The sequence below is a fragment of the Pelodiscus sinensis genome, chromosome Z (assembly GCF_052426305.1).
Source record: "Pelodiscus sinensis isolate ZL-2025 chromosome Z, ASM5242630v1, whole genome shotgun sequence".
Classification (NCBI taxonomy): domain Eukaryota; kingdom Metazoa; phylum Chordata; order Testudines; family Trionychidae; genus Pelodiscus; species Pelodiscus sinensis.
Genome location: NC_143085.1, coordinates 5,298,219 through 5,322,790, shown reverse-complemented (window position 1 = coordinate 5,322,790; position 24,572 = coordinate 5,298,219). Strand labels below are relative to the sequence as shown.

Sequence of the window (24,572 nt, the reverse complement as noted above, 5' to 3'; positions counted from 1 at the left end):
TATTCCAGTTATGCTGGGCTGTACTTCCTTTGTGTGTTCCTACTGGGATGAGAGATGGCAGATCAGGAGAATTAGCTCATGAAGCTGTGGGGTTTCCCCAGGTATCAGTCACCCTTTCTTTGGGCTTGCTCTAAGTATCAATTTGTCAAGGAAACAATTAATTCCATGACCAGATTTACAGGAACAACCTCTCCAGTAGGAGTATCTGCAAACAGTGAGGTGAATACACTAGATATATTATGTCCAAGCCACTCCTTCTACAGCTCATTCTTTGCCAGACACCTGCTCTACAGCTGGAACAACTCTGAGCACCTTGAGCAGGGGATGTGAATTTGGGTTGGTCTTTGGCTCTGAAATCAGCAACCGCTGTCATAGAGGGGCAGTTCTTTGGAGAAAAATTACAGCGGAAGAAAAAGCATCAGCTTCGATCTGTACCCATAAGGAAAAAAAAAGTGAATGTAAAGTTATCTATTATACAAGACAGAGGGGGACGACAGGAGTTTATCATTAACCCGAAGTCTGGGAGAGAGGATATAAGAAGCGGAGGAGGAGGAAAGGAGCTGGAGAAGCAGGCAAGATGGACTCCTCCCAAAAAATCAATAACCCTGCTGATATTTCAGTCATTGTCATCTATTTCGTGGTGGTCCTAGCAGTGGGACTATGGGTACGTCTGGATTTTTCTTTCTTAATGGAAGCGTGCTTTACTGGCTGTTGGGGGAAATGGCATAATAAATTAAAATGGCATGGTATACATTCCCTGCTGCTTCATTGGGAGATGGCAGGATGAGGATTAACTTGGGTGTCAGCAGGACAGTCGGACTTGGCGTGAGACCTGAATTGGGGGTGAAGAGGATGAGATGGTAGTGCAAAGCAGGATAGATGGGGCCGGGGTAAAGGACGGGTATGGATGGGGCTGGGATTATTAAAAAGGGCCAATGGATGGAGCCTGGAATAATGGTAAAATGGGCTTTGTTAGCAGATGAGAGTGAGGACCTGGTAAGAAACAGAGTGGGGGTAGAGGTGGGAACGGGATGGGAATGGACTCTGGGGCACTGGAGCAGAGGAGACTGCTCTGGGGATTGGTGGTGGTAGGAACTGGGGTGAAGTGCGAGAGGAGGGGTAAATGGGGGTTGCAGTGGGGTGAACTGAGATAGGAAGGGGGTGAGCACTGGACTGAATTGCAAATGGAGGGGACTAGAGTAGAGCTGAGGGTTGGGGAAAGACAGTAATGGAGCGGCGGATGGGCATTGCTGCAGGATGGATGTGAAATGGATGAGACCCCCGACAAGGTCAGCTTTCCGTCAGTAAATTTCACTGCACAGAGCAGGTGCATTTAGACTCTGAGAACATATAGCAGTGCGGAGTCCTGCTGTGGTTGGGGTCTCTTCTGTTTAAAGCCCAGATAGGACTGTGTCTCTGGCAGAAGCAGGCTCATGATGCAGAGGGAAGTACACAAAGTGCAGCCTTAGAGAAATGTTTCTCACTGTGTGGATGAGAGGCATATATTGTCCTACTAGAATAAGTCTTGATAGATACTGCAATGTTCAGAGGGAAAGGGCAGAGAGTGTTTGCATTGATGCTGCCTTAGTGGAGCGCACGTGTGTGCCACTAGGTTAAAGAGCTGATGCCCCTTTCAGGAGCAGAGTGTGTTCTCTCGGAGGAGAGATCAGAGACCGTCCTTGGGGAGAATTCTGCTCGTCCCTTGGAGAAGCCAGCAGCAAGCAGAGCGAGACAGGGAGCCCTGCCCTTCAGCGGCTGTGCGCTCCCCGGAGATCACCAGGCGTCCATGCCCAAGAACAGAGCAGGCAGCTGCAGACAAAATCGTCTGCATTAGCAGCCTGAGTTTTGAAAAGTGATTTTAACTTTGGAGGCCTGTGAACTAGTTAATGTTTGTTCAGCACTTTGAAGTCGTGAAGTACCTGCCCTGGTCCCTCTGGCTGAGTGAATTGGACACCAGGGGTTGGACTGTACCAGACAGCCTGTCCTTTTATCCCCCGCCCCCCGCCCCCCAAGGCCAAACACAAGTGAGGTCCCAGACCTTTCATGAAACTGTTTCTTCATTTCACATCCGTGCTGGGGTGCAAACAACCTCAAAAAGCCGGGAAGAATGAGGAAAAAGGCAGAACCATGAGCCCTGCATCAGCCCACACCAGCTAGCCAGGCTGCCATAGACCCAGGCAGATGTAGCACGCTCTCCTCTAAGGAGCGGTGTAGCAAAACACTTCCTTTGGCTCTTGGGGAGCTCTGAAAGGGAACCAGGCTTGTGCCTTACAGGTACAATGTGACCTGAATTTTGATTATTGTAATTTATTAATGACTGTAATTCTTTGTACCATGAACTCCTGGGGCAGAAGAGGGCTGGCAGGTGGCAGGTCAGGCACTGGAGTGTGGAAGTTTCTAGTTCTGAATAGTTTCTAAAAATCTTTGTGTTAAATGTCTCTTTTGGTTCAACTATTGTATGTAGTGAATCATGCCCCTGTTTATTTTCTTGCTTCTCTATTAGGGTCAGTGATCTGGCTCACTTACTCTCTCTCTGTGGGCCTCAGCCAAAGGACTGGGAATACCATTATTTGCTAAGGGTTTTGGATCAGGCCCTGTGGAAAACATGAGGGAAACTTCCCAGAAAGTCACTCCTGATAAATACAAACTGAGAGTGAGGAAAGTAATTCTTAACTAGCCACTCTGAGAAGGTATCAAGATGGATTTGAGTCCCCTTGGTGATCTTATCAGACAGAACAGGAAAGGTTAAATTGTCAGGCAGTGGATTCCTGCAGGGAAAACTCTGGAGCATGCTAGTATTGAGTGAGAAAGCTGGACATGTTATTTCTAGTGCAAGAACATAAACCTCATGCTACATCATTCGTTTTGAGGCCTGCTCCCCTGGAGCGGTACTCCCATGAGTGGCAGTTTGACCTTGTGGACAGTGAGACATTTCTTGTGCTTTATTTTTAGTGTATCATTCATTATATTTTAACATGTTCGGTATTTAGAGCTGGATTTTGCAGGCTTCTTGTAATAAAAGTTGAAGCAATAAAAGCGTGAGTGGTTAATTTACAGATGGATGCAAGAATCAATTAGTCAGCCATTGCCAGGTTATATTATTCTCTTTAAGCTTTTTCTTGGTCCTTTTGATTCTCCTTTCTCTTCACTGCCCTGGTAGTTGGTTATTGGAGCTGAAAATTTTAACTATTCTTTTTCCAGGCTATGCTCTCAACAAACCGAGGGACTGTGGGTGGATTCTTCCTAGCTGGACGGAGTATGGTGTGGTGGCCGGTGAGTCTATATTGTGTACTATATTGTGTACTTTCACTCCTTAGGCATGTTAGGCTGCTCATCACTTTATTGCTTCAGCATTTAACTCAATGCCTTGTACTTACTATTTTCTTCGGACCCACTAAAGTTTTCCTCCAAGGGGCCAGGCTCATGTGAGGTGATCGCTGTTAGGTGCAAGGTACAGGGAGGAATTGATTTGTAGGTGTGGTTTCTGGGGTGCTGCTGTTATTGCCTCCACTGTGATTGTGCAAATCTAGTCCTTGGCTGTAACACGGCAACGAGACAACCCTGGAATGTTCACAATAAATTGTTGATAACTAATCAGAGTGTACGTTTATAATAGCAGTACTTAGCACTTATATAGCTCACTTCTGCTGTAGAGCAAAAAACTCTTTACAGAAGCGGTTAAGTATCATCAGCCCTGTTTTAAGATGGGGGAAACCGAGTCACAGACAGGCGAAGTGACTTTCTGAAAATCATCCAGTAGCCCAGTGGTAGGGCTGAGAATAGCATCCAGTCACCTGAGTTAGTCCAGTGCTCTCTCTATTAGGTCACTTTCTCTTTAGCGAATGAAGCTGCCTGGCAAAGCAGAAAACCTTCTAGACAAATGTGATGCATTGACTAGGTGTCACTGATATGGTACTTTCACGAGCATCTTTGCCATTGAGCTTGGAAGGAAAACTTCAGTGATTTGTTACCTTTGCAAGCCTTGATCCTGCAATTGGACCTGTGTGCTCTTGAATTGGTCTTGATACAAGACTCTCTTGTCCAGATGAATCCAGTCACGAGACTGAGACCTTAGAGAGCTAGAGAAATATTTCATGACTGTGGGGACTTTCAGAACAGTTATCAGAATCCCCTGCCACTGTACCAGCATCTCCCCTAAGTGTTGCCTGAACTGGGGAGGGGTTGGGGCTGCCATTTTAATTATAAGAGCATTGTATTTCCCAGCAGGAAGAGGATCTCCTCAGTAGATAAGGATTGAGGAAATCCAAGTCCTAATAGAAACCATTGGGAAATAAAGGATCTCAAAGTTATTTTAAGGTACACTTGTTTTGCTTACTCAATAGAGTGGCACTGCCATGAAACTGGATAATGCAGCGGTGAATGAGGTAGGGTTGCCCAGTGTCTGGTTTTTGCCTGGACAGTTTGCTATTTCTGGCGCCTGTCTGGTAACAAACCCCAGAAAGTACTGGACATGTAAAATGTCTGGTATTTTCTGTTTTTCTTGGAAGGAAGGCCAGTGGGGCCATTGTTCCCTTGCCACGTCTGGCATTGGCGGCGGCAAGCGAGGAGCGTGGGGAATCTTATAGGCGCAGTTACCTTTTTTCTGTTTTCGTGTTTTTTTGTTTTTGTTTTTTTGCTCAACCAAGTTTTTTTCCGCCATGTGCGGGATTTTGGGTGAAAGCATCTGGCAAGACTAGAATCAGGACCCCTGCCCACTTGACAGTAAATGCAGGAGGCCTGATTCTCTGCTGCTTGGCACCTTGCGCAGTTCTTTATACCTGTGATTAGTGAGCATAAAACACTGTCACCTTCTACAGATGCAAATGAAGGCACGAGGTGCAAGCGGTGGGGAATCCAACCCAGAGTCTGCAACACAAAACCACCCTGGATCAGAACCCTCAGGCCTGGGTAAACCCCCTTGCAAGGCTCTAAAGCCACATCTGGGAATTCCTCAGGCATGGGGGGGCTCTCCCAGGGATACAAAGCAATGTGGCCAGCTCTGCATCACCTGAGCTCCTGCCCCAGTAGGAGGCGGATCTGAGGCCAGAGGGGATGATCCTGCACTCCCAGAATTATCTCTAGGATCAGCCTTTGCTTCAAGCCTCCTTTGTCTCCCTTTTCTGTGAGCTCCTGGCAGCTAAGGATCTACATTCCTGTGCTATCCTTGTACCATCTCATTAATCCCTGGCTGTGAAACACAAACATAACAGGAAATCTTTTCCTATCTACGCAGGATCAGGTAACAGTAAAGTAAAAGACATGGCAAGCACTCAAATCCCCAGCTAAACTTTTATATTAACAATACTGCACTGACAATACTCTGTGAAAGGGAATGTCAAATTCTGAAAAACTCTTTCCCTAGTTTTATAGCCTGGGTGGGACTCATGGCAAACTAGTACAAATAGATAGAAGGGGAGCAAATATTAAAAGTTAAAACAAACCCAGAAATACCAGCGTCACGCTGTGGCAGCAAATGCAATATGTAATATTTTAGCCAAGTGCCACTTCCTGGTTTCACCCTGGGACAGTGCCATGTGTGATTATAACTATGTGAGGAAGTTCCAGGGGACCCTGTAGATGTGGATGTTGCATTATAAATAGAGCCTCCCCACCCCTTTTCAATATGGCATACTGCGACATGCCTGCATGATTCATTGCTTTCTGACAGAGGCTATGTCTAGAGTGCAGGCTTTTTGCGCAAGAAGCTTTTATTGGAAGAGATCTTCTGCAAAATCTTCTTGTGCAAGAAAGCATCCACACTGCAGAAGTGCATCAAAAAAGTGATGCACTTTGGGAAAGAGAGCATCCAGACTGCATGGATGCTCTCTCGCAAGTAAGCTCTGATTGCTATGCACAGAATGGCCACCAGAGCATCTGTGCTTTTTCCTCTTTCCTCTTTTTGCACAACACCCCCCCTTCCCCGTCCACATACACCTTTTTGCGAAAGAACTCTTGCACAAAACACATTCTCTCTCGTAGAATGAGGAAAACCTACACTGGGAAAACCCCTCTGTTCTTTCAGGCTGTGTCTACATTGGCATCCCTTTCCGGAAAAGGGATGCTAATGAGACACTTCGGAATTGCAAATCCGCGGGGGATTTAAATATCCCCCGCGGCATTTGCATTTACATGGCTGCTGCTTTTTTCCGGCTCAGGGTTTTTGCCGGAGAAAAGCGCCAGTGTAGACGCGATTCTCCGGAAAATAAGCCCTTTTCCGGAGTATCCCTTATTCCTACTTGAAAGGAATTATTCCTTATTCCTATTTCCAAAAAAACTCTGTAGTGTAGACATAGCAATAGAGAATGAAAGCAAATATATTTCTAAACTGTTATAGAAATTAAGTTTTCATTGGAGTAGTTTCATGCCTTCAGTTGTCATGCTGTTCCCTGCTATGCTTAGCAGCTACAGGCATAGGTTGAGGATTAAGAAAAGGGAGGAGAATGGTGTTTTCTCCCTTTTCTTTGTTGATTCCACAAGCATGGAAGTCACTTGTTGTGGCTTCTCAAAGACTACTTCCTGATTAGAACAGTTATTCTGTTAAAGTTAATGGCACAGTAGTAAGCTAAAAAGTTAGATGAAGGACTATCTGCAAAATAGTTGTAGCTGTGTCAATTCCAGGCTATTAGAGAGACAAGATGGGTAAGATAATAAAAATATATTATCAATAAAAGACATTACTTCACCCTCCTTGTCTCTCTGGACAAGAGATTGACAGCCCTATGAACTGGTGTCTGATACTGACTAGTAATGTTAAATATTGATTTATTCAACAGAAGATTAACCTCATGAATTCCTATCAGTTACTCTATTCCTATCAGTTATTCTATAGTCCCCGGGGGCAGGGCCAAGCAGCCAGTGCACTCAGGCCCCACTCCTGAGAAGCCCCCTGCCACTCCACACTGCTGCCTCTGTATCAGAGGCAGCAGTGCAGGGTGCCAGGCAGGAGCTGGTCTGCGAGGGGAGCCAATTGAAAAACCAGTCCCTGTCTGGAGCATGGGCAGGGGGAAAGCATTGAGCTCCTGGAACCAGCACAAGCTGGAACTGAGCCAGGCTGCCTACTCACTTGGGTTCTAATTTAAATGCAGAACCACAGCAGGAGTAGATTCTGGACCATTGTGAGCCAGAATGCAGCTGGGCTGCTGGCCAGCCTGCTAAAAAATGTACTAGTGGGGGGAGAGAGGGCAATGCGTGTAGTCTATAGCATTAACCTATATGCTTGTGCTAATTGGTTAATCGACTACAGTATTACATCCCTAATACTGACTTGCTTTATGTGAATGGACAAATCACTTTCTCTTCTGTGGCTAGCATCTCTAACTGTACAGGGGGTTAATGCAATTGAATTGGGCAAAATCTGCCCACTTTTGACTCAAATGTTTGGCTCAGAAAATGACTTTAATGGGAATTGGGGATGATTGGCATTTACCATGTTGAGGTTCATATTGTGTATTGGTTAGCTTTTCTATCCAGTCTGTGGGCCCAATTAATCCATTAGTATTGCTCCTCTTAACTCAGCAGAGTTCTACTGGATTAGATTCAGTAGTTTCAATAGATAATGAGAGGATTTGATGAAACTCACAACAAATTCTTTCCGATAACCATGCAACATACCTCCATCATAATCATCGAGGAATCCACCCTGCAATCAGCCCTGGTACCAATTCTGCCCACACACCTATACCAGCGATTTCATCCCTGGAGCCAACCACATCAGCCACCAAATCAGAAGTTCATTTAACTGCACATCCACTAATGTGATCTATGCCATCAAATGCCAACAATGCCCCACTGCCATGTATATTTACCAAACTGGGCAATCTCTATGGTAAAGAATTAATGGACACAAATCAGATATCCAAAAAGGCAACGCACAGAAACCTGTTGGAGAACACTTTACTCTACCTGGACACTCATTAATGGGTCTCCAAGTCAAAGTTTTGTTTCAGGCAAATTCTACAAGCCAAATACACAGAGAAGGGTTGGAACTTAACTTCAGTCACAAGTTCAATTTTTATGCAAACGGTATGAACAAAGACATTGCCTGGCTTGCACACTACTTTCCACATCTGATGACTTAAGCTACCAACCAAACAATGGAGGTACTAATGGTTCTTATCAGCCTCTTGTAACTATTTAGTCTTTAAGGTGCTGCTAGATTATTGGTTGTTTTTTAAGTTTTTCCTGTTACAGACTAACTTGGCCACCCCTCTGAAGATTATCTACTTGCAGTCTCTTTTTTTTCTTCCTCCCCTCCTTTTTTTCCTCTTTTCTTTTTTTCTTTCTCTCCCACCCCCCCTTCCTCATATCCTTATTTATTCTTGAATCTGGACTTCTAACACTCTGGTCATCTGAAGAAGTGGGCTGTGCCCACGAAAGCTCATGATCCCATCTACATGTTTTGTTAGTCTTTAAGGTGCTAGTAGACTATTCATTGTTTTTTAAGCTTTTCATTGTCCTTGTTTGTCAGAGTTATAAATGCACCACGGTTCATTCCCAGGGGCCATGGAATCTGTGACCTTTCTGTCCACCTGCTCTGTTTTTATTCTTGGGGATTCAGGCCCAGGTGTTCAGGAAACACATGTATGACCTAAGACTGCAGAGGTGCTAATGGGATGATCTACCTTGAATGGGTACATGCAATATGAACTACTGGTGCTAAAAAAATCTAGTCCACCTTGCATTTTGCTGTGATGCTGGGGGCACCTTTCACAGACTGGAAGAAGAGTTCTGTGTAAGTGGGAAAGATTGTCTCTCTCATGAGCAGAAATTGGTTCAGTAAAAGATATCAGCCCCTTATGGGCTCTAAGTGATCTTCCAGCTACTTTTGGCTCCTTTCAAAAGCCAACTTTCAACTTCATAACCTTTGACCAGGGAAATGGAATTTTCCTTCCCTACCCTCCTCAGGTAGAGGGGTGAGGAGTTCAAACAGATATTTGGCTGAAGGCAGTGCATTGTCTTACCAGTTGTAGGGAAGTATTTCTTTGTTCTTGGACAAACAAAAATCTTGATACCCTGGGTAAGTGGCTAATCTGTCAGTATTGACAGGGCCTTGGAAATAAACATACACAATAATAAAAATGTCAAGGCAAGGTTTTAAATACCAAGGAGCTGTGTGGTTCACAAAGAGATGTCAGAACCTAATCTATTCTTAAGTAAGTGTTAACGAAGCAGAGAAGCCAAAGAACACAAATTCTCTGGGGATCAGAAGTTATTGTTAACTGCAAAGAGGTTAGTTAATGGTAACTGGGAAATATAAGCAAACTAAAGTGTGTTATCCTGAAAAAAGAAATTAAATTTGCTCTCTTGTCAGTGACATTTTAACTTACGGTCAGACAGATCAACGCTTAGGGCAAGAGTAAACGAGGAGTTTACATTCAGCAGTCAAGAATCAGGACATTCAGATAATTTTCACCCCAGTTTATTGCAGTCACACATTGCTGTTGCCCATTGGATAAGTTTCTCTGATCGTTGTGTCCAGTGGATTATTGTATACTCAAAATGCTACCTGTGTGTTGAATTTAATAATGTTGTAAGCAGTCAATGGGTGGCCATTGAGAATAAATATTTTGTCCCTAAGTGGAATGGGTACTTCTAGTCTTGGCCTAGAGGCAGATTTAGGGTGAACAACAATGGTAGCTTTGATAGGAAAGAAACAATGCAGTAAATCAAACAGCTATAGATTTCTCCAACGCTCACCAGTCTGATGTTTCTTCCCAAAGATGGGAGGCACTGAATCAGGTGCCTGCATATCTGAGACTGGAAGGGCAAAAGCATCAAACTGGTTGTTCTCACACACACTCTGCTTGTATGAAATCCCTTCAAGCCTGAACAACTGAAGGCGTGAAGAGGTAAATAACTGCATTGCAAGAAGTGGGGAGGAGGGCAGATGCAGGGGTGATTCCACAGTGCGACAAAGCCTATGATTCTTGAGAGATGCACATCCCTCTCTTTTAGTAAAAGAATTGTGTGGGACTTAAAAATTACCTAATAATGCAAGATGCAGAACATTTAAAGAGAGATGGACAATGAGATTTTTAGATGCAGAATGTGATTTTAGATGCACAATGAGATTCGCAGAGATGCTAAGCCTGGGGTGGGCAAAAGGGCCTCGGCAGGCCAGCTCTGGCCTGCGAAGCGAGTTGATCTGGCCTGTGGAGGTCCTGCCACTCCCGTGCCCCCAGGCAGGGCCTAGGGATGGGGAAGTATGCGGCGCTTAGAGTCAGCCCTGGAGGGCAGAGAGCAAGAGACTTCATGCTTCCCACCCCTCCACCCCCAGGCCAGTTAGGGTCTGGGCACAGAGGGAAGTGTGTGAAGTCTCCTCCGGCCCTTCCCCTGCCCCTGCCCTGCAAGGACTAGGATTGGCAGATACTTTCAGGAAAATTCTCGAACATGGTGAGGACATTGGTCATGCAAAAAAAAAACAGACACAGCAGGGGAAAAATGTCCCCGCCAGCCTTCCATTGAAGAAAAACAGAAAATACTGGACATTTTGTGTATCTGGTATTTTTTTTGCTGGACAGAAGGCGCAATTGCCAGACTGTCCAGGTGAAAACTGCACACCTGGCAACCCTAACTCTATGCAGGGAAGTGTGTGTGTGGGGGGGCTTCCCTTTCTTCCCCTCTTGCAAGGGATTCTCCCCCCCCCCTCAAGCCTTTCTCTCAGGTCCCGCATTCTTCCTTAACAGTTAAGGAGGCATTGCGGCCAGCATAGGGCTAGCTAGGGCTACACAACACTGCTCCTTGCTGCAGCCAGCCTTCTGCAGGGAAGGAGGTCTGGGGCTTGCCTCGCTGTGGCCCCCCCTTCCTTCCTAAATGCACCCCATGCAGGGGAGGGGCTGGGGGTGATTCTCATCCTTTGCACTCCTGCAAAGTATTCCCCCCCCTTCCCTCCAGTCCTGCGGGTTGTGGGTTTGCATGCCTCCGTAACTGGTAAGGCTCCAGTCTGGCAGAGGCTAGCCAGCCTATTCATGGAAGATGGGGGGCAGTGGGGGAGAAGTTGGCCCTACTGTGGCTTCCCCTTCATTCCCAAAGGTGCCCTAATGCAGAGAAGGGGCTCAGGGGCTTCTCTTCCCTCCCGCTCTGGGAACAGATCCCTCCTTCCCCCTCCTCTCCTCCCACACACCTGCTGATGGCAAAAGGAGTTTTGCTGGCAGCCTCAGCAGCCGCCTGAGCCTGGGGAGGAGCTGCAGCTGCTTTCACTGCAGGGCTCCAGCATGTGGAACTTCTCCCTCCCGCTCTCCTGTGCCTGCCTCTCCCACGTGCAGGAGAGGAACTGGAAGTATCTGGCTGTACTGCAGCGGAGGCCAGGGGAAGTTTTTAAAGTGGCCCAAGAGACACCCCCGCCCCTCCCCTCCAGATGTGGCAGGGGGAAAACATCCCCACCGGCCTTCCATCCGAGAAAAACAGAAAATACTGGACATTTTGCATGTCCGGTATTTTCTGGGTTTTTTTAAACCGGACAGAAGACGCAATTACCAGACTGTCCGGGTAAAAACAGGACACCTGGCAACCCTAGCAAGGACTGCATGGCACTTAGAAGCATCCCGTGCTCCTTGCAGGAGGGGACACAGGGTGGGAGGAGATTTAACGCTCTTCCCTCGCCCCCAAGCTCTGATTGGCTTGGGAGTAGGGGGAGCGCGCAAAGTCTCCTCCTGCCCTTCACAGGGCTTGGCACTTAGAGTCACCTGCCAGCTGCGGTTCAGGGCAGACTTCGCATGCTCCCTTTGCCCCCCGCCCAGATTGACCTGGGGGCAGCAGGGGGGAGCACGTGAAATTTTCTCCCACTGCCAGGGGCATGGGCACCTACAGGGAACTGCTAGGTGTGGTTCTCTCAGGGTGGGGGCAGGCGCAAAGACTTCTTGCGCTCCCCCACTCGAGACCAGTCAGGGTCTGTGGGCAGGGAAGCACGGAAGGGTCCTGGCCCCGCCCCTTCCACCTGAGGCCCCGCCCCTTCCGGGGCTGCCCAGGGCCACTTAAAAAAATTGTGCCCATCCCTGCGTTAAGCAATATGCTGTTTTCCCAAGCAGTTAAGGATGGGAAGGGCTGTGGGTTTGCACTTGTATGCTTCTGTGTCCCAACAGAATGCAGTAGATGAACCAGTTTCATTCTACAACAGTAAAGTCATGACCAAAAGAGGCACAGCATGACGTCAGAAGTATGTGCATAGTCTGTTTAGCACACTGAAGGGGGTAGGGAATTTTTCAGTTAGGCTACTAGGCAAAAGGTAGGATTTCCAGGATCCTTATGATGCCTGTAGGGCAGCAAACACTAGGACTTCTGGGCATCAAACAGTTAATGACAATAGTCAGGTGTATAGATTAATGAATAACATGTAAACATCATTACTTTCGTATAGCGGCATCCTGAGGGTGCTTTCCCAAATAGTGAGCCCTTGTCAAAAAATGTTAAACTAGTTAATATTCCACATTTCCTTTCCTTCTCTTTTCCCAGTTCACTTTTTTAACCTGGTGTTTCCTTGTCACCAGTCCTCCTCCTCCTCCTCGTTCCCTTATCTTTCATCTCTTCTTTTCTACTATTACTCACTAGCTGAACAATTAACTTCTTCCTTTGCAAACCCCACTGCCCTCTCCTAGTTTCAGTCCATTCTTCATGGAAAACATAGTCACAATGCTAACTGGTGGAGGGACCCGTTCTCCTGGCAAATCCTTCAGCAGGGAAAAAGGTGGGGCAAGTATGTCCCCGGGGCTTTGCAGCTTGTGAAAGCTCTGTATCTTTCAGATCAGTACAGAGGAGACAAAAGAACAAACCACAGCAGGCCTCAATTGTCATACCTCTGATGTAAAGGGAGGTAATTAATGGCCAGATTCCTGGAACATGTAATGCTGGCCTTTCATGAAAGGACATAGGACAATCATGAGTAAACATGGAATAGTTTGGAAAATAGGTCAGAATCTTTTAGCTAATGCAGGGTTATATTACAGCACCCACCAATTCTGACTGATCAGATTCAGTATCTAGTCCTACTGGGGACAATCCAAAATTTAGGCTCCAGTTTTTCTGCTTCATACTGGCCATGATGTCTATGATGTTGTTAGAACAAAGCTGGAAGTGACCAAGCAGCCTAAGAGAATCAAAGTTCTTTGAAGATCCCAGCTCTAACTATGAAGTAGAATGCCCTAGACCAGGCATGTCAAACGCGTTTCCAATCAAAATTTTTTGTGGCCCGCCAGAACATTTTAATACAAGAATGAAGGGTGGCCCACTGCCTGCTCGGAGCACGTGGCCGAGTGCAGATCGCAGCTAGCTGGGCCACTCTGGCCACAGCAATTGCTCATGGCTGGCCAGGTTGTTCTGCGCACACGCTCATGGCCGGCTTGGTGCTTTGCGCTGGGCTCTCCAGCAGGTGCTCACAGCTAGCTGCTGTGCTCACACCGCCCCATATGAGCAAATAACAATGTTGCACATCAAATTATGGTAATATTATAAAACATACTTAAAATATAATCTATAATAATAAATAACGATGACTATCTGACAAAGTACATTTTCTTTGGTCGCCCTAAGGTGCCAGGTGTCCAGTGCTGGTGCCTTCTGCTTGGCAGCTAAAATGCGTTTTTTGTTATTGTTGTTTTTTTGCTCGACAACCCATCAGGGAACCCTAGGTGGCCCTGAAAGCTATCGGTTTTCATGTGTGCAGCCCTCAGTAGGCTTTAAGTTTGAAATGCCTGTCCTAAACTATGTTGCCCATAGCTCGTCAGGGTGAGCTATTGGCAGGCTGCCAGGCAGGTTGTTTACTTTGTATCCTGGCCAATGGGAGCTGTGGGAAGCAGTGTCCAGCATGTACCTGCGGTTCCCATTGGCTGGGAATGGTGAACCAATGGGAGCTACGGGCAGCCATACCTGTGGACACAAGATAAACAACATATCTGGTGACCTGCCAGCAGCTTACTTTGATGAACTGCATGCAGGACACTGGTTGTACACACCATTGCTCTAGGCACCTGCTTTAACTAGATGTTTTTGTCCTCATAATGCTGTCTTGAAACAAATTACAAAAGAAATGGAGCAAACAATGGAAATCTATTTCCACCGTTCTGAATTCTAAGATCTGTCTGTCTGTCCGTCTGATCACATTTACTCTTAGTACATGTTGATCTTCTGATCTTCCAGCAGAAAGTCTTTCCTGTATCAAAGAAACTCCAGGGAAGGTCAGAGCGAGAAACAGAAATACAAAGAAATAGGCTGTAAATTTGTATTGCTTTGTTCTGAAACCAGGAATAATGACACAGCGGGTAGTGATCAATGGCTCGATGTCAGGATGGCGGTCGGTTTCTAGCGGAGTGCCCCAAGGTTCGGTTCTAGGACTGGTTTTGTTCAATATCTTTATTAATGATCTGGATGAGGGGATGGATTGCACCCTCAGCAAGTTTGCGGATGACACTAAGCTAGGGGGAGAGGTAGATATGCTTAAGGGCAGAGATAGGGTACAGAATGACTTAGACAAATTGGAGGATTGGGCCACAAGAAATCTGATGAGGTTCAACAAGGACAAGTGTAGAGTCCTGCACTTGGGACAGAAGAATCCCAAGCATAGGTACAAGCTGGGGACCAACCGGTTAAGTAGTAGTTCTGCAGAAAAGGACCTGGGGGTTATAGTGGATGAGAAGCTGGTTATGAGTCAACAGTGTGCCCTTGTAGCCAAGAAGGCTAATGGCATATTAGGGTGCATTAAGAGGAGCATTGCCAGCAGATCCAGAGATGTCATCATTCCCCTTTGTTCGGCTTTGGTGAGGCCGCATCTGGAGTATGGTGTCCAATTCTGGGCCCCCCGTTGGATATGGACGCATTGGAGAGGGTCCAGCGGAGGGCAACCAAAATGATTAGGGGGCTGGAGCATATGACTTATGACGAGAGGCTGAGGGACTTGGGTCTGTTTAGTCTGCAGAAGCGAAGAGTGAGGGGGGATTTGATAGCAGCCTTCAACTTCCTGAAGGGAGGTTCCAAAGAGGATGGAGAGAGGCTGTTCTCAGTAGTGACAGATAGCAGAACAAGGAGCAATGGTCTCAAGCTGTGGTGGGAGAGGTCCAGGTTGGATATTAGGAAAAACTATTTCCCTAGGAGGGTGGTGAAGCACTGGAATGGGTTACCTAGGGAAGTAGTGGAGTCTCCATCCCTAGAGGTGTTTAAGTCTCGGCTTGACAAAGCCCTGGCCAGGTTGATTTAGTTGGAATTGGTCCTGCCTAGAGCAGGGGGCTGGACTTGATGAGCTTCTGAGGTCTCTTCCAGTTCTATGATTCTATGATTCTACACTTGTGTTAACTGAAATCTTTTGCTAATTGAAATAGTTTTTGTTTGGCTTTGTATTTTTCTTAAAAAATTAACACAGGAAAATACAGAAAGGTGGGAAAGTTCTTGTGAGGTTGTGTGCTCCAACATGCCCCTCATTTACCGGTACTCCAGCCATGCTAGCTGGAGATGTTGTTTCTTTGAGCTGTTCATTGTCTGCTTTTGTCACCTGAAGCTGTTGAAAGTGCAGCGTGACTGTTAAAAAAAAGGCTATTTTGAGCTTTTAAAGCAGGAAGAAGGGTAGAAGGAACAGATTTAATGAGATCAGAGGGTATTATGGTTAATCATTTCTGATGACTGCCCCCGTAATAACTCAAAATGAGGTTTAATAATTTATTTTCAGGGGAGTGAGTGGACAACAGCTAACGATGAGATAAAAGGTCAAGATGCAGAATTTCCCCCTAATGTATCAGTGGAGTTTTGATTAAAAAAAGTTCATATTTGGCCCCCGGCCAGCCAGTTCCGCAGCTGAGTTCCAGTTGCTGGTGGTTAGTGTAAAAACTCGGTTTGAGGGAGAAAAGTTGTCTACTTCTCTTTTTCAAAGCTCAGAACATTGTTCCTTCCTTTGGAGCCCTCTCCTTTCCCATGAAAGGCCACAGCTATTCACATCAGTGGAAGCACGATCAAGCCGACTGCCCAGATGATGAGAGGTACCAGACATCCACAATTCCCATTGACCTCAGTGAGAACAGTAGATCATAGAATCATAGAACACTAGAATTGAAAGGGACCTTGAGAGGTCATTGAGTCCAGGTGAGGGATGTTAAATATCAGTTAATTGAACAATCAAGTAACCTCATGAATTCTTATTGGTTAGTCGACTATTATATAGTCCCTGGGGGTGGAGCTGGTAGCAGCACGAGGGGCCAGGTGGGAGTTAGTCCATGAGGGGAGCCAGTTTAAAAACCAGCTTCTCTTGCGGACCAGCTGCTTGTCACCCTGTGCTGCTGCCTCTGATTCAGAGGCAGCAGTGCAGGGTGGCAGCAGACCCTGTCTGCGGGGCGGGTGGAGAGGGGAAGGAAGGCCTGACTTCCCAGGCCTGGTGCAAACTGGAACTGAGCCAAGACTGCCAGCCCACTCCATTCCTAATACTCTCAGAGTGGCTGTGCATTTAAAGTGTAGGTCCTGTACCTGGCATGAGCCAAAACTGAGCCAGGATGCTGGCCAGCCTGCTAAAGAATTTACTGGTTGAGGGGGAAGGCAGGAAATGCACGTAATCTATAACATTAACCTATAAGCTTTTGCTTATTGGTTAATCGACTACACTGTTACATCCCTAGTCCAGTCCCCCAAGCACCATCTAGTCCATCCCTGACAGGTGTCTGTCCAACCTGCTCTTAAATATCTCCAGGGATGGAGATTCCACAACCTCCCTGGGCAATTTATTCCAGTGTTTAACCACCCTGACAGGTAGGAAGTTTTTCCTAATGTCCAACCTAAACCTCCCTTGCTGCAGTTTAAGCCCATTGCTTCTTGTCCTGTCCTCAGAGGCCAAGAAGAACAATTTTTCTCCCCTCTCCTTGTACACTACTTGAAAACCACTATCATGTCCCCCCTCAATCTTCTCTTTTTCAAACTAAACAAGCCCAATTCTTTCAGCCTTCCCCCATAGGTCATGTTCTCTAGACCTTTCATCATTCTTGTTGCTCTTCTCTGGGCCTTTTCCAATTTCTCCACATCTTTCTTGAAATGTGTCCAGAACTGGACACAATACTCCAGCTGAGGCCTAATCAGCACAGAGTAGAGTGGAAGAATGACTTCTCATGTCTTGCTCACAACACTCCCGTTAATGCCTCCCAGAATCGTGTTTGCTTTTTTCGCAACAGCATCACACTATTGACTCATATTTAGCTTGTGGTCTGCTGTGACCCCTAGATCCCTTTCTGCAGTACTGCTTCCTAGATAGTTGCTTCCCATTCTGCATGTGTGAAACAGATTGTTCCTTTCCAAGTGAAGTACTTTGCATTTGTCCATATTAAACTTCATCCTATTTACCTCAGACCATTTCTCCAGTTTGTCTAGATCATTTTGAATTATGACCTTACCTGCCAAAGGACTTGCAACCCCTCCCAGGTTGGCATCCTCTGCAAACTTAGAGGATGTGAGCTTCTCAGAAGTTGGCATGTAATATCATTGCTGAGCCATTATTTTTAGTTGTTTTCTCAGATTCTAGGGAAGATAAATGCTTAATTACCACTTCAAGGCAATAGTGGAAAAGCAAAGGAGAAATCCTGGACTGAATGTACATGTGAACAGTGAATCCCTCCTCTTTACTACATGAAGGAGCTTTCATCTTTATAATTAGCCTGTTCTTCCTCTCTGATTCATTTACTGATGCAACTATTATTTTGCTATATCACAGATCATTACTATGGAAACTCTTAGGAAGTCACACAGAGGGTAAGTTTCTTGAGGGCAGGACTCATGGGAAATGTGTGAGGAAAACAAGGATTGAATGAACACAGACATTTCCTGCAGCTCAAAGAAAGTTGTTCCTTCATACAAAGACTGGAAGAAAGCATGAGATCAATATGAAGAAATGAGGGGAAAGTGGGGAGAGGCAAGGAATTTACAGAGTGCTCTGTTGAGTTTTGTTGCATACCTGGCTTATCTTGCGTATAAAAGGTGGCAGGAAGAACTAAAGTGTGACTAAAGCACAGGACTGGTATCCAGGCGCGGTAGATTGTATTCCTGACTTTGACATAACCTCACTAATATAAGCCTTGTTTTCCGTAGCTAATTTCTATACCAAATCCCCCTTTCATGAGCTTCAAGAACTATGAGGACTCTGACTTGAATCCCTTATGTTTTGTGGAAGATTGAATTAATTTTTGCGATGCCAGATAACTCACTGCAATGGTCAGGGATTTGGAGGAACTTGCCTTCCTTAGCTTTCAGACCCTTCTCTTTCCCCCCACCTCCTCGCTAGCCCCTACTACCTTTCTTTCAGTGGCAGACAATGAGTATCTCTCCCTGTGACAACAGATCTTTAACTCATTCCAATTTACTGTACTAGTGGATAAGGAAAATGTGTTAATCAGAGGAACTCCATGTATGTGTTGTTAAGCTCTTTGTGATATTTTAACATGAATGGTCTACATTAGAGATGAATAGTGATTATTAAATTTAATTATCAAAGGGTAACAGAAATTGGTCAGTACTCAGACCGTCTCCCCCCTTATAAACTTTCCTTTTTTTCCCCTTCTCTCATCTTTTTACAGTTTCCCTTTCTCTCTCTGGCACTTGCAGAACAAAGAAGAGCGTAGAAAACACTCCACTGACGTACAATTTTCATTTCTAATCAGTGCAGCACAGATGTACCCTCTGCTCGCAATATCCAAACCAGTCTTTTCCCTCCAACTTAAGCCTCTAACCCCTGATACTTCAGTCCCTCACCTTGTAACTCATGGTGTGCTGTGTTATGCTGCCTCCAAAGCTCTCAGTTCAATCAGCAGTTGCTATATTCTGATCTTACTCTCTGGGTGCGTCTAGACTACATGGCTCCGTCGATGGAGCCATGTAAAGTAGTTTACTCGGCATAGTCAAAGAAGTGGGGATTTAAATAATCCCCGCTTTATTAAAATAAAAATGGCCACCGCGTTGTGCTGACAATCAGCTGATCCGGCACAGTGCGGCAGTCTAGACGCGGCTCGGTCGACAAGGGAAGCTTTTGTCGACTGCTCCGGTAAACCTTGTTTCACGAGGCATACCATAGCGGTCAAAAAAGGCTTCCCTTGTTGACTTTGCTGCGTCCAGACTGCCGCGCTGTGCCGAATCGGCTGATTGTCGGAACAACGCAGTGGCCATTTTTATTTTAATAAAGTGGGGATTATTTAAATCCCCGCTTCTTTGACTATGCTGAGTAAACTACTTTGCATGGCTCCGTTGATGGAGCCATGGAGTCTAGACACACCCTCTATGTGGGATCAATACAGGATATTATAGGTCTTAGCTATCAACATTCCTCACTTGCAAATCCTTGATCAGATGTTACTCACATGCTCACATGTACCACAGATGCCCTTGGGTGCAGTCATGTACCTGTGATGACAGCTGCCAAAATCTATTTCAATTAACCTATTGTCCCTTTGATAGAAGCAATTCAAGTGCAAAAAGGGTGTATCCCATTAGAGATACAAGCCAGCCTTAGTCTCTTTTGAAGTCCAAAGACCTATATCTGAATTTCCTGGTAGGGGCAAGCATCAGTCACTTGTCCTTGGGGATTAGATATATCCCATCAGCCTTTTGCTCTAGTTGCCAAAAGACCATTGGCTGCTTGTTCTGGAATAGTGATAGTTGCTATTCTCTATGAGTACGGATCTAGGGAGGCTAATGAGGGCGACCGAAATTGCAAGTGAAGCGCAATTCATTCCTCATTGCAGGAGGAATACCAGCTAATTCGATTTAGGACTTTAGTTTGGAATCCCGTTTCACTGCCGGGTGTAGATGTGGGCAGTTACTTCGGGCTAGTCAATTTCTAAAATGGTGACCGGCTGGAAACATGCAAATCAAGCGCGGGACATTTAAATCCTGCGCTTCATTTGCAATTTCGGTCGTCCTCATTAGCCTCCCTAGATTGATCTAGGGGGCTAGGGAAGACATATCCTATAGGTGGGAACTATGTGGTTGCCTCTGGTGGAAGAGGGAGTATTATCAATTACCAGTGTTCCCGCTGGCTGAGTTAACATGCAACATCCTTGCTAAATTCGCCTTCCTGGTAGGGATGATGGCTGCAGTGTGGGGAATTAAGAGGAGAAAATACTGGGAGATCTTCAAGGAAGTCAGGCACTCATATCTCAGGAAGTCTCAAAACACCACGTCAGCATGGGTTTTTAGGACAATTTGTCACAAAAACAGTTGTTTTATCCAGGGCCTGAGCCCAGGATCTGTGACCCAAGTCTGTTCTCTCTCTGTTTCCAGATCGGTGCGTCTCTGTTTGCCAGTAACATCGGCAGCGGGCACTTCGTGGGGTTGGCAGGAACGGGAGCGGCTGCAGGAATCGCCACTGGAGGATTCGAATGGAATGTAAGTGGCGCACGTTTCAGAAAACATTGTCACATTGGGGGTATCCAAAGAGCTCAGGTGAGACAGCGCTGTCAGGGCTCTTGCCCAGTAGAACCTGCTTCCCCGAGGGCTGATGTCTGGCAGCACCCCCCACTGAAAGAACATGTTGTGTTGGTTTCCATTCCCCTCGCCTCTGTCACCACTCCCACCGGCAGGCAAGTCAGTGGGGAAAGAAAGGCCCATTGCTCTATTAGGTCTCGTCTGAGCATCATTTTCTTGAGAACTTGGGGTGTAGGAGTTGTGCGTGTGAGGAGAAGGAAAGTCGTCATCGTCTTTGCTTTCTTCCCAGCAGTGAGGAATTCTTCACTCCTTTCTTCCTCCCAAGAGCCCTTTTCTCCTTCTCGGTCTCCACACTCCCCTCCCACCAAGGGACAACTCTCAAGGAGTGTCCCGGCCCCCTTGTGACCCGCCATCAGTGCTGTTCAGTTCTCAGCCTGCGTGGGGCATAACCAAACTCCTCATGGGATTGCAACTACCACAGGGGCTGCCTGCAGGGTGGCAGAAGGGTCATAAACTTTGGAAAAGTGTCTGAAAGAGAAGGTAATATGCCTCCTCTCCTCCATCTCCATAGACTCAGTATCACAGCTTGTATACACGCATCAGGACATGGAGTTACTCCTGATTTACATCAGCATAAGAGAGAGCAAAATGGTGCCTGATATCTCCAGTGTATCCTGTGCTTGACCTAGGAGCAGAACTTTAGGCAGGGCAATCCAGAATCTCTGTGTGTGGATGAGAGATCTAGCAGCTAGATCCAGGACCGGCCCGAGCCATTTTGGCACCCCTGGCCCCAGCCGCACAGTGCCACCCCCGGGGTGCACGGCCCCACCTCCAGGCGCATGGTGCATGCACAGTCCCGCACACGGGACGTGTGGCCCCACCTCCAGGCGCATGACGCATGCGCAGGCCCGCCCCCGGGGTGCTTAGGCGGGTGCACGGCGCATGCACTGCCCTGTCAGCCCAGCCACCGCCAATGGCGTGCAGCCCAGGGCCTCCCAGGGCGGGCTGTGCCTGGCCGTGCAGGGCCCAGCGGCCGCAGGGGGAAGGGCGCTGCTGGCCGGTGCTGCAGGAGTTAACAGAGCCCCTGCCCCGGGTGGCCACTGCAGCCCACCGGGAGCTGGGTGGCCCCCACAGGTTGGCACCCTGGGCAGCTTCCTGGCTAGCCCACCCCTTAGTCAGGCCCTGGCTAGATCCAGGTGCAGCATTGTGGCCTAAATTCCTCTGTTTGAATGTGCACAGTTCTGCATAAAACAAGTTGCTAACATTTTTTAAAAAATCATGTATGACCCACATCAAACAATCTGATGCACAGAATGTACAGTATATAGCACAGCAGTGCTACCATACTATACAGTACTGCATAGAGTTCCAGGGTAAGAATACAGTACATCTTTTACAAAACCACATGATAAGCAGGCCTCAACTGGAGTGCCGTGTCCATCGAGGGCTCCACATTTTAAGAAGCATACAGACACACTGTAGAGAGTCCAGAGGAGAGCAACAAAAGTGGCAAAAGATTTGAAAGCAGATCTTCCATGAAGAAAGTTTAAAAAAGGACCACTTTTAATTTCGAGAAAAGCAGGCTGAGGAGGAGGCTGATAACAGTTTCCAATTATTCAGGGCCATAAATAAAGGGGACCATGTAGGTATGACTAGAAGTAATGTGCCTAATTTTCAGCAAGGGAGATTTAGGTTATATATAAGGAACATCTTTCTAACTATTAGGCCTCCAAGGGAGGTTGTGGAATCCTCATCAGTTAAGAAAAGGCTTGATAAACCCCTGTCTGGAATATCTCAGTGGAGGAGGCTGGGCTGTGCTAGAGCTTCCTTCCAGCCCAACATGTGTATGGCCCTATAACTGAATCCCACTGCAGAAAACAGTCAATTACACATGCATTTTATCTAAAGCAGTGGCCTAGTCTTGGGGAGTGGGGAGGGGGGAACAAGAGTATTGAAATAAGCTCCATTCTCCAATACCTTGGGCTAGCACTTCATCAGAACACACTTGGAGCTGGGGTTGGAATGTTTCTCGCACTGGTGTTTGCTTAGAGCAGGGGTGGGCAGTAAAAAAGCGGCAGCCCCCCCAGAGATAGTCCCTGGCGCGCTGCTGCCACTTATGTTTACCTGCATCTCCACGAGTAACAGGTGACCGCAGCTCTCATTGGCCAGGGATTGCTGTTCACAGCCAATGGGAGCGGTGGGAAGCAGTGCGGACTGGCACACCGCTTCCCCACAATCCCATTGCCATGAAGGGCCATCTGCAGCCAATGAAGGCTGTGGCTTCCTGATACCTGTGGAGGTGCAGATAAACATAGAGGTGGAGACCCACTAGGGACTAACTCTGGTGGGTTGGATCCAGCCCATGGACTGCTATTGGCCTACCCCTGGTTTAAAGATTGGACCAAAGACAGTCAGCTCAGTCCTAAACTTCCTTAAAAATTTCTGGTGGCAACAATCTGACGTCATACAAAGGCTTCTATGGGCTGCTGGTACGCTGACCACTGTGTTATCTTGACCTGCTCTGGGCAAGGTTAGATGAAGCAGTGGTTAAAATGCCTGCAGCCAGGATATACTTCATGGCTTCTTTTGCTATTAGCGCTGCACTAAGATTGTGCAACAGAAGGAAATTGTAGGACCAGTGTTAGCATAGACACATAACAAATGTATTTCCCTGTGGACAGACGGACGTCAAAGCAATTTTCTTTTGGATGTTCCAGTAAGTCTGCTGCAGAGGTGGACTCTTCCACAGGTGGCTCTCTTGGACACCCAGGGTTAAGTTCAAGCCCCATTCAACTGAATGGCAAGACACCCAGGACATGTCTACACTGGGGAGTTATTTCAAAATAACTCCCCTTATTTCGAAATAACAAGGCGAGTGTCCACACTAACGAGCCCATTATTTCAAAAGAATAACTCCTGCTTGCAAAGAGGAATAAGCTTATTTTGAAATAGTTATTTCACGAGTTATTGTTTCAAAATAACCTGATGAGGTAGACATAGCTGTAGCATGGAAGCTCACCTTGTTATTTCAAAATAACTCCCTAGTGCAGACATGCCCTCAATGACTTTAATAAAGCCGGGATTTCACCCCTGGTGTTCCAAGTGTAAATTGCTGGACAAGTTGAAAGGAAGAGGCAGATATGCCTTCACTGGCCACCATTTTACTTGCTATAATGTTTGTAGCTGGTATTCAGCCTGACACGTGGCTGTGGAAAGTGATGGTGATGGAACAAGAGGCTAATTCAGCTGTTCTTTCCTTGGCTACAGGCCCTGATATTTGTGGTTGTCCTTGGCTGGTTGTTTGTTCCCATCTACATTAAGGCTGGGGTGAGTATGAACATTGTTTCAGTACTTCTGTTTCACCCTGCTGTGCACGCGGGTCTGTCATCACAAAACCATTCTCCATGGGAGGAGGGACCGGCAGGGGTCAGGCATTCTACATAAATTGCTTCTGTATGTATTTAAACGCCAAGGTCTCTCTGTCTTTGAATTCTCAACATGAGCAGCATTTGACTCTGCCTTTCCGTACTTCGTGGAGGCCTTGGCTCGTTGGCCTTCTTCATTTCTAGTGCACATATCAGTGTGGTCTCTGGATGGTAGAGCCTCTGCCCCTATGGCAGTTGTATCTGTTGCTCGTGGTATGAATTCTTCTCCCGCTCCCTCTGCAGGTGGTGACGATGCCAGAGTATCTCAAGAAGCGGTTTGGCGGCCGACGGATTCAGATATATCTCTCAGTCCTTTCTCTGCTCCTCTATATTTTCACCAAGATCTCGGTGAGTTAAGCTTTTCCAATTCCTCTGTTCTAAGTGAAGTTTCTACTCGTATTACTATTTTACACTCGTATGAAATCTCATAAGATCGTAAGAACATAAGAACGGCTGTACTGGGTCAGACCAAAGGTCCATCTAGCCCAGTGTCCTGTCTTCTGACAGTGGCCAATACTAGATGCCCAGAGGGAGGAAACACAACAGGTAACCCTCACTTGATCCCTCTCCTGTCACCCTCATCCAGAGAAAAAGAGGCTAGGTACACCATTCCTATCCATCCTGGTGAATAGCCATTGATGGACCTAACCTCCAAAAATCTATCTAGCTCTTTTTTGAACCCTGTTCAAGTCCTAGTTTTCACCACATCCTTTGGCAAGGAGTTCCACAGGTTGACTATGCTCTGAGTGAAGAAAAACTTCCTTATGTTTGTTTTAA

The 24,572-nt window shown here is 46.6% G+C and overlaps 1 protein-coding gene across 1 annotated transcript in view; it reads left to right on the top strand.

Annotated features, from left to right (window-relative positions):
• The first annotated feature begins 260 nt into the window (after nucleotides 1-260).
• Nucleotides 261-24,572, top strand: part of SLC5A1 (solute carrier family 5 member 1) — a 47,310-nt gene continuing 22,998 nt past the window's right edge. Inside the window, exons 1-5 of the mRNA XM_006125423.5 lie at nucleotides 261-664; nucleotides 3,202-3,273; nucleotides 20,227-20,331; nucleotides 23,638-23,697; nucleotides 24,039-24,143. Coding sequence (XP_006125485.3) covers nucleotides 578-664; nucleotides 3,202-3,273; nucleotides 20,227-20,331; nucleotides 23,638-23,697; nucleotides 24,039-24,143 — 429 coding nt within the window. The 5' untranslated portion in view covers nucleotides 261-577. The remainder of the gene's footprint in view (nucleotides 665-3,201; nucleotides 3,274-20,226; nucleotides 20,332-23,637; nucleotides 23,698-24,038; nucleotides 24,144-24,572) is intronic.